At 37.9% G+C, this 17,205-nt stretch overlaps 1 protein-coding gene across 3 annotated transcripts in view; it reads right to left on the bottom strand.

Moving 5' to 3' along the window:
- LOC115232408 (A disintegrin and metalloproteinase with thrombospondin motifs 7) overlaps positions 1–17,205 on the bottom strand; it is a 313,827-nt gene that overhangs the window by 130,239 nt on the left and 166,383 nt on the right. For all 3 annotated transcript variants that reach the window (XM_036511342.1, XM_029802264.2, XM_029802265.2), the window contains exons 13-15: positions 12,873–12,978; positions 8,716–8,843; positions 5,916–6,036 (exon numbers count right to left, since the gene is read on the bottom strand). In XM_036511342.1, the coding sequence (XP_036367235.1) occupies positions 5,916–6,036; positions 8,716–8,843; positions 12,873–12,978 (355 nt within the window). The remainder of the gene's footprint in view (positions 1–5,915; positions 6,037–8,715; positions 8,844–12,872; positions 12,979–17,205) is intronic.

Here is a 17,205-nt window from a genome sequence, read left to right as displayed (position 1 = left end):
TACGTGCATCCGAACGTATCAGGTAACAGCTAGCCTTTGGCCGCTACTTGGACCCAGTTGTGTCCACTACTCTGGTTGGTATTGGTACAATTTGTCCTTTACTATGTCGCGCCAATTTGCAGCATATAACCGATCGGAGCCTCTAAATAAAATCACGTGAGACAGCCTGTTCTCAACCCAATTTTGAGCCTACAACTCCTTATAAAAATCCAGCTTCTCCGTGTCTTGAGGTCTTTGGTTTCAGGTCTTTTAATGTCTAGCCACTGACCACACAAGCCACAGCCAGTTCCAGCGACAACACCACAGCAGCCACGCTGAGACTCATCAACTTCGTCCAACAGCATTCGGCGACCTCCATCACCACTGTCATCCTAACGTCAACATCTCTATGTACATAAGTCAACAAGCAACTCGTCCAGGTTCCAACACTTCACTATTCATGAATTGGAAGCACTCCGTCGGTTACGACGATGAGGGTTCCGGTTGATCCGAATCAACAGAACAGCCTGCTCGTGAAATTAACGTGCAAGTGGCTGAGCACTCCACAGACACGTGCACCTTTAACGTAGTTCTCGGGGATATTCAGCGTGACACAGAGAGTGACAAGGCGAGCCCCTTGAAATACAGGTACAACAGAAACAGGAAGTAAGAGAAAGTTGTGGTGAAAGAGTACAACAGGGATCACCACCATCCCCTGCCGGAGCCTCGTGGAGCTTTTAGGTGTTTTCGCTCAATAAACACTCACAACGCCCGGTCTGGAATCAAAACCGCGATCCTATGACCGCGAGTCCGCTGCCCTAACCACAGGGCCATTGCGCCTCCACATTCATGAATTACTTCACCATGGATCAACAGCAAGTATACAACCTGCGAGAACTCCTGTACCAAGTGACCCAGGCAGCAGCATCACAGCCACAACTTCACGTACAACATGTACCGCAACCGGCTCAGTGTCATGGCCGCAACTTCTTGATACAGTTTTTCAACTACCGTGTACGATTGACTACGAACTGGTATTCTCATTCTTGTGTCTATGAATATTCTTCTAACTTCTCATTATAGACTCTTTCACTGCTTGCTTCTTCATTACTATTCTTATATGTACTTAACACACAAGCATACTTCCATGCCTATACACACATACATTATGTTTCATGAAGGCCTGTCTATTATTCTGCATACATGACGCACACACAAACACACATGTTAACGTATCAATAGATTTTCTCTTAAACATTCTACTCGGCAGTGTCTCTCTTTTCCCTCTGGTACATATATGTATTATTCCTTTTATATTTATGGTAAGGGCTGTGTAATGTACTAAATACTCATTCTCGTTACCTCACATCACATGGTCCTTACAAGTACTTGGATTGCAAATGCATAGCCTTCGATCTGATGTAGCGGTCACGAGTCCAAGAGACGATTTGCTTTAAGTCAATATTACTGTCTTCTAAGGCTGTGAGCTGACAAAATCATTAACACATTGGGCAAAATGCTTAGCAGCATTTTGTCTGTCTTTACGCCCTGAATTCAAATGCTGCCGGGCTCGACATATATATATATATATATATATATATATATATATATATATACACATATATATATACATTTATATTCATTTATTTATTTATTTATTTATATATATATATATATATATAAATCTAAATAAAATATATATACATAAATCTAAATAAAATATATATACATCTATATATATATATATATAATATATATATATATATATATATATATACGCATATACATATGCATCTATATATATACATATATATGTGCAGATGTATATACACATATATACATGCATATATATAGATAAAAACTTGTGTGTGTATGCATGTATATATGTAAGTGAGATAAGTATCCCTTTTAATAGTTTCAATATTAATAGTTAAATTTATATAACAGTGAAAGTATTAAAACTGAAAGTATCTCACATTACAATAGAGAAGTTATTGTTTCACTTTTGACACGTAATACTGAATTAGTGTAAGAAATAAGAGATTGCTTCGGGCTCGAATTAAGCGAGAAGTTGAAAATTATTTGCAGCCCATGACACTGCATGGACATTAAGTAAGGCATGTGTAAAATTTGAATGAAATTGGTTGGGTAGTTCCTGAGTTTAATGATCCACACATACAGATGCACAGATGGATAGACAGATAGACAAACACACATTCACATTTTTATATACATAGATTCATTCACACACACACACACACACACATATATATATATATATGTACACACACATCTATATATATAAAACTGAGAATGTGTATGTATGTCTGTCTGTGTGTATATAATAATTATGATTTCGTAAATAGAGCTAATTAATATTTAACCAATACCAAACCCGTAGAGCTTTTTTATAATGGTGTACTTAATGAAATATTCTAGATACCAAACACCTGTTGTACCATTGTGGACAACAGGTGTTCGGTCTCTAGAATATTTCGGTAAGTACTCCATTATAAACACTCCACAGTTTTGGTTTTGGATAAATATTAATTAGCTCTGTTTATGAAATCATAAGTGCTATTCAGGTTGTTGACATATTGGGGATTCCTGTTTTACTTTAGCACTAGTTTTATCCTACGACTATTCATACACCTTGGAAACCCTACGTAAAGAGATGACCCATCAATTATTTCTCAAGCTCATTTGTTTGCTCACTATTTTTCCTGTCGACTTCAAGCTTCATAATGCAATATGGTATGATTCTAATATATTGAGCCTTCTGGCCTCATCTCGAGGCCCATTTCTTTCTGCTTCCCTCTTCTCTTCATTTATTTTGTTTTATATATTTTATGTATTTGTATTCACTCTGATGAAGCTCCATGTACTAGATCGAATGTGCTATAAAGATGGTGACTATTATTTCGGAATTATCTTTGATAGCACAGAATGATATCAGTAGCCAAACAAATGGCAGAGCTTGAAGCAGTCCAATGCGACTACACTAAAAAGATTGAAATAGTGCAGTGTATGAACTACAGAGATAGGCTCAGAAAACTACAGCTTTACTCCCTAGTGCAAAGCCATGAGAGATATGTAATAATATACATATGGAAAATCCTAGAAGAGCTACTACCAAACTTTAGCATTGAGTGTTATACAAATGCCAGAACTGGCCACCATTGTACTGTACCAAAGGTACCATCTACTCCATCTAAATTCAGGCTCATGTATTGCAACAGTCTACAGTTCAAAGGCCCACAGATCTTCAATGCCCAGCCACAAGAATTAAGTAATTTGCATAAGGTGAAAGTAGACGTCTTCAAAAAGGAATTAGACATCTTCTCCTCCACAATATCAGATGAACCAACAGTCCTATATGAGGTACAGACAAGGGCAGCGAAATCAAACTCCATTATACATAAAAATTTTCTAAATTTTATTGCTACCCTGGAATTTATTGATAATGATATAATGATTTTTGGCTAATTTTGGAAGAAAATCGGCATTTTTTGTATTTGCTGCCGATAAAAAAACATGCTTGTGAGGTGGATTTTGAAAAATTATAACATATAAACACAAGGCATATTCTGTATCGCCCCATTTTTATATGTTAATTTTGGCTTTCCTGCTGACAAGAGCTTCACCAAGTAAATTATTTTATTTGCTGAATATTGCTTGAAACCATGGTACAGGAAATAAAGGGTAAATGTTTTTATTTTTCATTCCTTTTCAAAATTACACCTAATAGTGGTTTGGAGTTTAACTACTCCTTCTAGTGGGTCAGATGTCCTGTTATGGCCATCTCTTGTGTGTTTAAATGTACACTGTATTTTTATATGAATAATATATCGTGTATTGACTAGTCTTTTTCTTCTTGCTAGACAACTGGTAGCAAAGAATGGTGCAGTCTCCTGGCTTACTAGTCCCCAGTCAAACCATCCAAACTATGCCAGCATGGAAAACAAATGTTAGATGATGATGGCATACATCTATGTATATCAGCACTGGCATGGCTGTGTATTTAAGAGATTATTTTCACAACCATATGGCTTCTGATCTAGTCTTACAGTCTTGGATAAGTGTCCTCTTCTACAACCCCAGGTTAATCAATGCCTCTGAGTGAAATTTAATGAACAGAAACTGTAAAGATGATCATTATACACATACTGATACACAGTTATGAATGAATGAATGAAATGCATGTATGTATGAATGTATGAATGAGAGTGTGTGCGTGTATGAGTGAAAATGTATGTATTTGTCTCTGCCTATCTTCATATTGACACTGGTGACACTAGTGATCTACTCCTATGCCCATTACAATCAAGGCATCACATAGACCAATATTTCAGTATATGAAAACTTGTGGGAAGAAATTATATTAACTGAAAACAAATACAGATTGGCTTCAGGGAGTGCATCCAGCCATAGAATACCGAAGCAATACTTCTTGACCAAACTTTGAGGAAAAAATATGGCCATAAAAATGAAAATGAAAAATTTCTACATTTTATTTCCATCAATTTCATCTCCGATCTTTGTCAGTTGTTTTATTCCTGAATGTATGCAGAGAACTGAGAAGATTCATAGATCAAATCTATTAGTTTCTGTTTTCACATTTAGGAATAAGACATCTGATGATCAGTAATTAGCTAATCAAAACATAGTGTATATCTTAGTATAAAGAAAAAAGTTTCTGGTTTAATAATCCAAAAACTTATAATTGTATTAATTACAAATTATCTCAGGTATTTATACAGACATTTAATTAATTACGGTGGCTGGTATTAGGCAACTATGTAATTAAATTTTATCTGTAGTGTCTTAATTTATATTGCTATCTTTGTCAGCTTTTCATCGACTGAGGATTGCTAGTATCTATTCATATACACAAATAATACAGTTTTTTCGAGACTCAGGTATATTGGTTTGCCAACTTACATATCCACAATATATATTGAGCCAATGAAGAAGCCAAGTCTACCACAAATAATATCCTGCCAGCTTAAGAAAAAGTTAGCAGATATGGCCCCAGGTTCCTTGCAAGTAGAAAAAAAAAAGACAAAAGTCATGGTTGGATAGTCTGCTCAGTCAGGGTTGATCTGAGACTGAACAGGTAGCATAAATATGACCTTGACATCACGCGATAGTTGTAAATGAGTGTCACCATCATGCAAGTGGTGTTTGTCCTTTCCAATCTTTCATGAAAACTTGCTTACTTGAAATCAAGTGAGGGCTGGTGAAAGGAAGGGCATCCATCCAAAAAAAACCTGCCTCAATAAATACTGTCCAACCCATGCAAGTATGGAAAAGTAGACATCAATATGATTATGATGATGATGATGCTATACCATATAATGCTACATATCTTACAGGCATTCCATTTGATGGCAAGTAGACTTAATTAATCATCGAGCCTTTACAGATCAAAGACCTGATCTAAATGATTGCAACAAGATCCAAGATGCCAGTGGGAGTGTTAAACTCAGTAGAGATTAAATTTACCAACCAAGTAATATATGGAAAGATCTGAACTCAGACTACAAAGATCCAGAACAAATACTGCAAGGCATCTACTCTGACATTCTGACATCATCATTATCATCATCATCATCATTATTTAATGTCCGTCTTCCATACATGGGTTGGACAGTTTGACAGGAGAGGGGACTAGTTGATTACAGTGACTCTAGTGTTTCACTGGTACTTAGTTTATCGACCCTGCAAAAAGATTAAAGGCAAAGTCGACCTCAGTAGAGTTTGAACTCAGAACCCAAAGACTGACAAAGTGCTGCTAAACATTTCACCCAGCATGCTAATGATTCTACCAGCTCACAAAATAAATAATATGAAAACTATAGAAAGCTGTATTACATCTGTTATAGAAATCAGACACAAAACAAAATATAAACAGAAGTGACAAGAAAACATCTTACCACTGCCTTTAGTTTCATTGAATTGATCTTTTATTGTCTTGCATGTGGAACCATCTCCATGACATACACCACATCGGTCCTCCTTGGCTGAAGATTCCAGAACCCAGTCGCAGCCAACACGCTGTAAGGAAGAAGAAAGTTTTTTTTTTTCAACAGTGAATATGCAATGTGTATAAGTGGCAATATGAATAGGAGACATGGGCAATGGAAATGACAACGAGGTTGACAACAAGAAGAAACTTGATGATGATGATGATGATTACAATGGTAGTGGTGAAGATGATGGTAATGAGGACAATCATTGTCATATTGGTGGAAAGACTCAAAATTTGCGTGTATAAAATCGAAGTAGGTGATTATTAATCTTTATATATAAAAGTAAGGTTGTGTGTCTGTCTCCTACGATTTAGATTCCTAACTACTCCCACATTTTGCGGTGCAGTTTAACCAAAACCGGGTATCTTATAGTCGTGATTCACATCGAGCCCTTCTGGGTATTAGCGCACGTCTACGATGAGTCTACGATTTAAAAAAAAATTTACCATCAATTTTTTCCATTTTTAATGCATTTTTGGCATATATAAGGGAAGTAACTCTCTAAAAATTTATTATTAAATCTCAGAACGTAAAAAGCTACAGTAACACCCCCCACTTTGTGGTTAGCCATATTGAGATGGCTGTTATACTTTATATCTCTAAAAATGCTTATATAGTTATTTCCCTTACAAACCCGAGCAACGCCGTGCGATACTGCTAGTTTTATATAATTTATATAAACAGTTGATTATTAATTCCATATAATTTATAAGTACTTACCATTGCTCTTTTACTCTTTTACTTGTTTCAGTCATTTGACTGTGGCCATGCTGGAGCACCGCCTTGAGTCGAGCAAATCTATCCCAGGACTTATTCTTTGTAAACCTAGTACTTATTCTATCGGTCTCTTTTGCCAAACCGCTAAGTTACAGGGACATAAACACACCAGCATCGGTTGTCAAGTGATGTTAGGGGACAAACTCAGACACACAAACATATACACACACACATACATATATATATGATGGGCTTCTTTCAGTTTCCATTTACCAAATCCACTCACAAGGCTTTGGTTGGCCTGAGGCTATAGTAGAAGACACTTGCCCAAGGTGCCACGCAGTGGGACTGAACCCAGAACCATGTGTTTCGTAAGCAAGCTACTTACCACACAGCCACTCCTACGCCTATACCATTGTCAATATAAATTTAATCTTGAGCAAGAAACATCAATTCACTTGCCAAGCTAGAAACCTCTGATTATTCTTGTATGAAAGATGCACTTAGGCAATATGGACGATAGGTTGTGATGGTTCACATTCTGTCACTAAGACTAATATATAGTTCCTAACAAAAGTACTTGACTTGCTCTACTTCAGTCCACATATCGTCTTCATCAACACCCATTTTCTCCGCTGGACTATAACATAATTATATGAAATAGGGTACTGTACTGCACAATTGTCAAAAGTTCCATTCCTACGTAGCAATGCATCAAAAATACTCCCATGATCTTGAGAATAAAGACAATAAGTAAAACCATCCTAGAGTAACCTTACTTGATGCCTTATATATTTTATACCATATATTTCATGAGCAATAGAATTGTTGAGGATAGGTTTCCAAATGGATCACTGCACTTTCAAAGACGATAATGACAAGAAAATACCTGTGCAACACAGGTAGATTAAATGTCACAAGGTTGTTCTCTTCAAATACACCAGTTTGTTTGTTCTTTCATTAATGGTTATACCTTTTACCAATATATACTGGGGAAAGCTATACACACATTCTCCCAACCACGTGTTTGTGGGTTCAATACCTGTGTAGCTACTGGGGCAAGTGTCTTCTATTATGGCTCCAAATCAACCAAAGCTTTGTGAAGGGATTTGGTGGACAGAAACTAAAAGAAGTATGTTGGCACCATCCGAGCGTGATCGTTGCCAGAGCAGCTAACTGGCTTCCGTGTTGGTGGCACGTAAAAGGCACCATTCGAGCGTGATCGTTACCAGCGTCGCCTTACTAGCACCTGTGCTGGTGGCATGTGTAAAAAGATTCGAGCAAGGTCATTTCTAGTACCCACTACACTCTCAGAGTGGTTGGCATTAGGAAGAGCATCGAGCTGTAGCAACTCTGCCAGATCAAGATTGGAGCCTGGTGCGGCCATCTGGTTTGCCAGCCCTCAGTCAAAATCGTCCAACCCATGCTAGTATAGAAAGCAGACGTTAAACGATGATGACGATGATATATATATATATATATATATATATATACATACATACAACAGACAACTTTCAGTTTCTGTCTACCAAATCCACTCACAAGGCTTTAGTTGATCTAGAGCTATAATGTGTGTGTGGGTGTTCAAGAAGCCTCAGTTTCTTGCTTTTCCCCTCTCCCCCACATACATTTTATAAATATAAAAGAATTTATAATTTAATAAAAATTTGGAGTGGGACTCTATAGACATAAAATATCCTTGGCTCTTGAACTCTGAATTCTTATAATGCTGTGTTCATCTTGTTTACATTGTTACATCACCAAGAGAGAGAGAAACTGCTTTATTTATTATTTCAGTTTAACTCGTCAGAAAGCAGGTGTCTGTTCTTCTATAAATCAGGTAATTACAAATTCTGAGAAACCACATTACAGTGGATGATTTATCTTTATTATCTGCTTAAGGCCACAAAGATCAGAGTTAAATGTTGGTTGGCTAGTTGAAGCATTGGAGTTGAAGTGAGGGTTAAGTGTAACAGTTTTGTCTTACCCGGCATTGTCCATTAATGCATATGTTACGACCAATCAAGGAACAGCGGGTACCATCAGCTGCCATATCTGCTTTCAGCACTGAGAGCTTCACACCTCGAGTTTTGCAATAAAGTTGACATGGAGAACCTGTGAATGTGAAAAATATAATTAAACCTTGAGTAGAGTAGACTAATGTTCAAATTAAAGACGGTTTTTGCTTCCCCAGCAACGAGAGGAAAGTAACGTTTGCGATGGCAGCAGTTGCAACTGGAGTAGTAGTAGTAGTAGTAGTGGTGGTGGTGGTGGTGGTAGTAGTGGTAGTGGTGGTGGTGGTTGTGGTAGTAGTGGTAGTAGTAGTAGTGGTGGTGGTAGTAGTAGTAGTAGTGGTAGTAGTAGTGGTGGTGGTGGTGGTAGTAGCAATAGTAGTAGTAGTGGTGGTGGTGGTTGTGGTAGTAGTGGTAGTAGTGGTGGTGGTGGCGGCAGTGCTAGTAGTAGTGGTAGTAGTAGTAGTGGTGGTGGTGGTAGTAGCAATAGTAGTAGTAGTGGTGGTGGTGGTTGTGGTAGTAGTGGTAGTAGTAGTGGCGGCGGCGGCGGTGGTAGTAGTAGTTGTAGTAGTAGTAGTGGTGGTGGTGGTAGTAGCAATAGTAGTAGTAGTGGTGGTGGTGGTGTAGTAGCAATAGTAGTAGTAGTGGTAGTAGTGGTAGTAGTAGTAGTGGTGGTGGTGGTGGTTGTGGTAGTAGTGGTAGTAGTAGTAGTGGTGGTGGTGGTTGTGGTAGTAGTGGTAGTAGTAGTAGTGGTGGTGGTGGTGGCGGCGGCGGTGGTAGCAGTAGTGGTAGTAGTAGTAGTGGTGGTGGTGGTAGTGGTGGTAGTAGTAGTGGTGGTGGTGGTAGTAGCAATAGTAGTAGTAGTGGTGGTGGTGGTAGTGGTAGTAGTGGTAGTAGTGGTGGTGGTGGTGGTGGTGGTGGCAGTGGTGGTAGTAGCAGTAGTAGTAGTAGTAGTAATATTAAAAAGGTATAGGTTGTAGTTGCCATTATAATTGTTGTATTAGTAGTGATAGAACATATTGTGGTGTTCTCTCTCCCTATTGCCATTTATATTTCAAAGACACAATCAATGTAATTCTTGTCTTTCGGAAACTTATTGCAAATACAATCAATAATGCTTCTGCAGCGATAACTTGAAACCTTACCGCTAGATAATCAGACACCACAACCAAACCTCCATAGTTCCACATAATTGGTCAATTAATTGACCAATCAGCCTGAGGCTGAGGTGTAATATTGTTTATTCAAATGTTCTTATTTCTTATTTAAAAAAAAAAAAAAAACTATTTTGATACTCAATTAATTGCAATGTGTTGAAGACAGCCAAGTGACTTGTGCCTCCACTCTTGTTATGGGCATTTATGCAGACATCTTCACATTCTCAGCAAACCCATTCTGAACTTTCATACCATGTCTCATAAGTAACTTCTACAAACATGGCATTCTCTCTCTCTCACAGTCAGCAATTATTTACATTCACTTGTAAAGACCCGTTGAGGCAAGTGGAAATCGGAAATCAAAATCAAATCAAATCAAATCAGAAATCAGAACCAAAATCGAAGTCAATCAACATGAATGGAAATTGCAGCTGCAATACCAGTGCCGGTGACACGTAAGCGTACCATCCGATAGTGGCCGTGGCCAGCGCCGCCCTGACTGGCCTCCGTGCCAGTGGCACGTAAAAAGCACCACCCGACCGTGTCCGTTGCCAGCGCCGCCCCGACTGGCCTCCATGCCGGTGGCATGTATAAAAAACACCATCTGATCGTGGCCGTTGCCAGCCTTGCCTGGCCCCCGTGCCGGTGGCACGTAAAAAGCACCATCTGTCCATGGTCGTTTGCCATCCCCGTCTGGCACCTGTGCAGGTGGCACGTAAAAAGCACCCACTACACTCACGGAGTGGTTGGTGATAGGAAGGGCATCCAGCCGTAGAAACACTGCCAGATCAGACTGGGCCTGGTGCAGCCTTCTGGCTTCACAGACCCAGGTTGAACTGTCCAACCCATGCTAGCATGGAAAGCGGACGCTAAATGATGATGAGGATGACGATGATTGCAAACCACCAACACCAAATATCTTCGTGTCTGGCAATAAATACACAGTTAAATGTTTGTGAGTCGTGTCAGTTATTATTCGCTCACCTAATGAAATATATCTTCATTTACCTGCTATTCAAACAAACCACTATTGCAACGCTTCTATTATCAGAACTGCTTCTGCAATAGGTGTTACAGTCACTCTGTGTTTGTTGCTTTTTTTTTTTTATTAATTAGTCACTAAAAAAAGATACCTACATCATCCATAGCTTTGATAGGTCCTGCAAGATCAGTGATAGAGATACAATTGATGTTTATCTAAAATATATGTTCTTTGAAACTTTTGGAAAAAAAGAGAGCAGAAAGTGTTTTCCAAAGAGTTGCAATTTTCAGGAAGAATTTTCAAGAAAATTATCTATATAGGCATAGGAGTGGCTGAGTGGTAAGTAGCTTGCTTATGAACCACATGGTTCTGGATTCAGTCCCACTGCGTGGCACCTTGGGCAAGTGTCTTCTACTATAGCCTTGGGCCAACCAAAGCCTTGTGAGTGGATTTGGTAGACGGAAACTGAAAGAAGCCCGTCGTGTATATGTGTATATACATATATATATATATGTATGTATGTGGAGATGCAATGGCCCAGTGGTTAGGGCAGCGGACTCGCGGTTGTAGGATCACTACTTCGATTCCCAGACCAGGCGTTGTGAGTGTTTATTGAGCAAAAACACCTAAAGCTCCACAAAGTTCCGGCAGGGGGGAGGTGGCGATCCCTGCTGTACTTTTTCACCACAACTTTCTCTCACTCTTTCTTCTTTTGGCCTGCTCGCTTAGCCAGCGGGGTGGTGTCATTTGAAGGCTAAAACAATGTGAAGCACATTGTGACCAGCGATGTGTAGCAACATCTGATAGCCTGGTTGGTCAAAGTGATCACGGTGATATATATATATGCATGTATGTGTATATGTTTGTGTGTCCATGTTTGTCCCCCCCCCCACATTGCTTGACAACCGATACTGGTGTGTTTACGTCCTCGTAACTTAGTGGTTCAGCAAAAGAGACCGATAGAATAAGTACTAGGCTTACAAAGAATAAGTCCTGGGGTCGATTCGCTCGACTAAAGGTGGTGCTCTAGCATGGCCATAGTCACATGACTGAAACAAGTAAATGAGTAAAAGAGAGAGAGAGAGTGTGTGCTATTTAGTGGAGGAGGCAAAATAAGGATGGATGACAGATACAACTGAAGCTAGTACACAGAGTATTCTGGATCAAAGGAGTAAAGAATGTGATAATGATATAAGAGCAGGAGGAAAGCGACTATTTATTCCTCAATAATAATTATTGTTATTACTATTGTTACTTTTCTTTTCCAGTGTAGCAAGGCAGAAATAATGATATAAAAAAATCATTATTTGGATTGGACATGAACTGGTTTTATATCAAACTATGCAGGGTTCCACCAAGCTCTAAGTTAAGTCCTGCAGAGGATGGAATTCATCTCTGATACAAGTGGCAACTTTGTACAATTGGCAGATGATCTACTAGTTTACAGTGCTTGATACTTTAACCATAGGACAGAGGAGATATACTTTATCCTTCTAATCTAATCTCTATATATATAAAGCTGAAGTTGTCTGAGTATGGCAGGTTTGGTAGCCTTCAACTAACACTATCTCCTCCGAGACCCTGCAGTGCAAGTTGACCAAAATTGAGAGAATGATAGAAGAAGGCTTGCTCTTCCTTCCGTAGAAGAAAAAATTCAAATCAGACCATGTTAACACCAAAAATTATTTACATCAAAAAGGTGCTTTTTTTCTATGAAAATCCCTATTTGTTATGATATTTTGACGGCGGTGTCGCCATTTTTCGGTGTATTTCAACCAGAAAAATGTTCAATTAAAGAGAATAACAAGCTACATAGTACAACATTTTTACTTTTCAAAAATTCCAATTCTAAAGGGTCAAAACAAACCTGAGCAACGCCGGGCGATACTGCTAGTGCTAAATAAAACTGAGATAAATCACCAATCGTGTAGATTCTCGAAAATTCAGATAAGAATTAGCAAGAAATATGGAATGTAACAGAATATATACTTACTTTGCATTCTGACTGGTTCCCACTGGTACAACTGACCGTCATACTCTATGTTGTTGTACTTGGCACACTGCTCTTCACGGAAAGTACGGCTACCTTCAGGACATGGCTATACAAAATAGAAACACAAAACATCATAACAAACTATTTAGCTTCTTTCATATGTACAAAGTCAATGGTATAATGGTATACATGATATTCCCCAGCTCAATGGTATAATGGTATACATGATATTCCCCAGCTCAATGGTATAATGGTATACATGACATTCCCCAGCTCAATGGTATAATGGTATACATGATATTCCCCAGCTCAATGGTATAATGGTATACATGATATTCCCCAGCTCAATGGTATAATAAGTGTATTAATATTTTCAGTATTCATTCAGTATTCTTCACTCCTGCTCCAGAGCGTCGGCTGTGGGGTCATTCCGAAAAGCTCTATCTGCGACGATTTCATCTCAATCGAAGGAGAGGGGCTTTCTCCATCCGGGTTGCAGATCCGTGGAATAAGCTGCCAGACAAGATGGTGAAGATGCCGACGACCGCTCAGTTCAAAATCTCCCTTGACCTCAAGTGGCTTGAACTCTTTACATGAACACCACCCTGTACATAACTCCATGTCCCCCTAGATGGCCTTGCTTTTTGCTTTTTGAGCCCAAAAATTAACTAACTAACTACTGTGGAGGCACATGGCTTAGTGGTTAGGGTATCAGCATCATGATCGTAAGATTGTGGTTTTGATTCCTGGGCCGGGCGACACGTTGTGTTCTTGAGCAAAACACTTCATTTCACGTTGCTCCAGTCCACTCAGCTGGCAAAAATGAGTTACACTGCGATGGACTGGCGTCCCGTCCAGCTGGGGGGAACACATACGCCATAGAAACCGGGAAACCAGGCCCATTAACCTGGCTAGGCTTTAAAAGGGCACATTCATTATTATTATAATTATTCATTCTACTAAATTCAAAAGTGATCAACTGCAAAGATGACTCTGGAACTATAATAACAACAAATGATGAAGATAGCAACACTTTATATAACACTCATTTTTTTTCTACTCTCTGTCAAATACTAACACATACATTATGATGTTTTATGCTCTAAGTTATTGGCAAATGATGATAAATAACATAACTGTAGTAGCAAAAGTCAAGGATATTTCAATTCAGGTCTCTGAAATTTAATTTCAGTCACTTCATCTAGATGTGTTATATTAATGGCTATAAAACTAACTTTATTATTTTCCCTTTGAATTTGAAGTGTTTTATCGTCATCTTATTTGTATCACTGTTAGAAATTTCCAAATTAGAGAAAGCTCAAATACAATACATTTCATTCATTTGTCTTCAATTTTGATATATTATTTTAATTCCTTTAAAACAATGGCTTTCCTGGAAAAATATTTTTCTAATGCAGAGAGAGTATATTGAATGATGACACATGTACAAGGTGCGATGGATAAGTTGTAAATTTCAGATTTTTAATTTTGTGCATGTGCCTTGTTTTTGATTTTGTCACCTACACAGTATAGTAGGGTCAGTTGGGTACTGTCTGTGAGAAAAACAGCACCATGACGCAATTCATTCTGCCAGAAATTTGCAAACAACATACTGTACTGGTTAGCATTTGCACTGGAAGCTTCAATACGAACAGATGGTGAACACATAGAACAAGTGTTGGCTTGCTGTGTCTCCAAAACATGTACTGAGAGAGATAAACATCACACATCCAGTCAACATCATGGTGTTTGGAGTGATCACTAGTGATGGCAATGTTATGCTTCCATTCATCTTCCCACACAGCCTCAGACTCCACACAGAGGCCTACATCCAAATAAGTACCAGTCAAGTACCTAGTGTCAATGTAATTGACTTTCCTCCCCTCAAAAACTGCTGGCCCTGTGCTAAAATTTGAAACCGTTATTATAGTTTTTGGTGAACGTATGACTAAATACATTGAATGAGGTGTGGACAGAAATGAAAAGTAAAAGTAACGATATGCTGGAGGTATGTTCCACATTACAGTGTTAATTTGACAGCATCCAATGTTTAAGAGACAACTTCCCCACTGAAAAAAATATATCAGTTTATGTAAGTCTTTATTTTTTCCACAAAAGGATTTGAACTCATCATTGCAAACTAATGGAACACTGCCTCTCTATCTAAAGCTAGAAAGACAGTATTATCTATATATATAAAGCTGAAGTTGTCTGTGTGTGGCAGGTTTGGTAGCCTTCAACTAACACTATCTCCTTCGAGACCCTGCGGTGCAAGTTGACCAAAATTGAGAGTATGATGGAAGAAGGCTTGCTCTTCATTCCTGAGAAGATAAAATTCAAATCGGACCATGTTAAAACCAAAAATTATTTACCTCAAAAAGGTGCTTTTTTTCTATGAAAATCCCTATTTTTTACGATTTTTTGACTGCTGTGTCACCATTTTTTGGTGTATTTCAACCAGAAAAATGTTCAATTAAAGAGAATAACAAGCTACATAATGCAAAATTTTTACTTTTCAAAAATTCCAATTCTAAAGGGTCAAAACAAACCCAAGCAACGCTGGGCGATACTGCTAGTTTATAATGAAAGCGATATCTTCAAGTTGTAGCTATTAACAATATGGTATGTGGTGATTGATTTTACAAAAGGTATATTGCAGAAGCTAAATGATTTCTTAGTGAGTTAAGTTGCTTCAGTATAAAGAATTACCTTGCTTCCTAAATCTCTGTAGTATTCTTGGTCAACCACCTGCCTTATTTTTAATCTAGCTATGGTTTATACACTACTTTGGAAAACACATTACGCTCAGTAAAAAATTTGCATATATTCTATGCATATGCAATTTATATATATATTTAAATATGTGTCTACACGTGTACATGTACAGGCCTATTTGCTTCATTCTTAGCAATGTCACTAAAACATAAAGTTATTTTCTATTTTCTTATTTTTTCACAATCGAATATTTTAAACTGTTTGTAGCTCAAACTCAAAATTTTTTCTTCTCGTTTCTTCAACTTTCATATGCTTTCACTTAAAACACACACACACACACACACACACACAGAGCCTACAAAAGAAACAGGGAAACATTAGGATCTGGCAATAAATCTTTTTAATGTTACTAGGGCTGAGCAAATAAAAAAGTATTACTGAAAAATCTGTCCAAGGTAAAATGAGTTATTCTTCTTTATAAATGGTAATTTATTCTATGTAAATCCGCAAGAACATTTTCATATAAAGCAATATATTTTAGACTCTTCACATCTTCATTCCTTTTAGGACAGAGCTGTATAAATTTTAGTCAATAAAATATACACACATATTCTTAATCTAATCATGTGAAGGTTTTGTAGGTGAGGCATATTGTCAATGGAACCAAGTCAGGTATACTACTAGTACTTAATATACAAATACAATAAAGGCTGAATGTTAAAATTAATTTGGGAAGGATCAACCTGAAAGCATAAAGGAAATACTACTAAATATGGTAAAGCATATATTGTAAAACATTTAGTGAAGAGCTATGTAAATTATGCTGGTTCACTGTCATTACACATGTATGCATTATAATGGTCTCTGAAGTTGATTCTTTGTCACTTGCTAGGAAACATGTGTTGTTTCTGTGAATAGTTATATATTTGTTTACTACCCACAAGGGGCTAAACACAGAGGGGACAAACAAGGACAGACAAAGGGATTAAGTCGATTACATCGACCCCAGTGCGTAACTGGTACTTAATTTATCGACCCTGAAAGGATGAAAGGTAAAGTCAACCTCGGCGGAATTTGAACTCGGAACGTAACGACAGACGAAATACGGCTACGAATTTCGCCCGGCGTGCTAACGTTTCTACCAGCTCGCCGCCTGTGAATAGTTATAGTGTAGTTGCAGCTTAGTAAAACTAGAATAATTGGTATCAGAGTAATATTGCCTGTATACATGTGATTCTTTGCATCTCAGCTTACTACCTGACGATGCAACCTATGATTGGTCTAATTGATTCTAGTTTATATTTATTCATTGATCTTTATCAATAGCTGAAACAATCATAATGGATATGAAATACCAACACTTTGTTTCGTGCCATAAGGCTTCATTTCCACACATCCCAGCTGAATTCAATTCGTCCCCAGTCGAAAGACACCTGTTGTTATGTCCTGTTATTATTATTATTATTATTATCATTATTATTATATTTATTTTTTCATTGTATTTTGTATTTATATTTGTGTAACATCGTCTGTTTTTCCGTCCTTGTTTTCATATACATTCGATGCTTTCTTCCAAGGAATCTAATGTGCTTAGCTTAGTTTTTCCTTGGGGCTGGCC

Source organism: Octopus sinensis, linkage group LG2 (assembly GCF_006345805.1).
Source record: "Octopus sinensis linkage group LG2, ASM634580v1, whole genome shotgun sequence".
Lineage (NCBI taxonomy): Eukaryota > Metazoa > Mollusca > Cephalopoda > Octopoda > Octopodidae > Octopus > Octopus sinensis.
The sequence above is the reverse complement of the archived record's forward strand: the minus strand, read 5'-3'. Positions and strand labels throughout refer to the sequence as shown.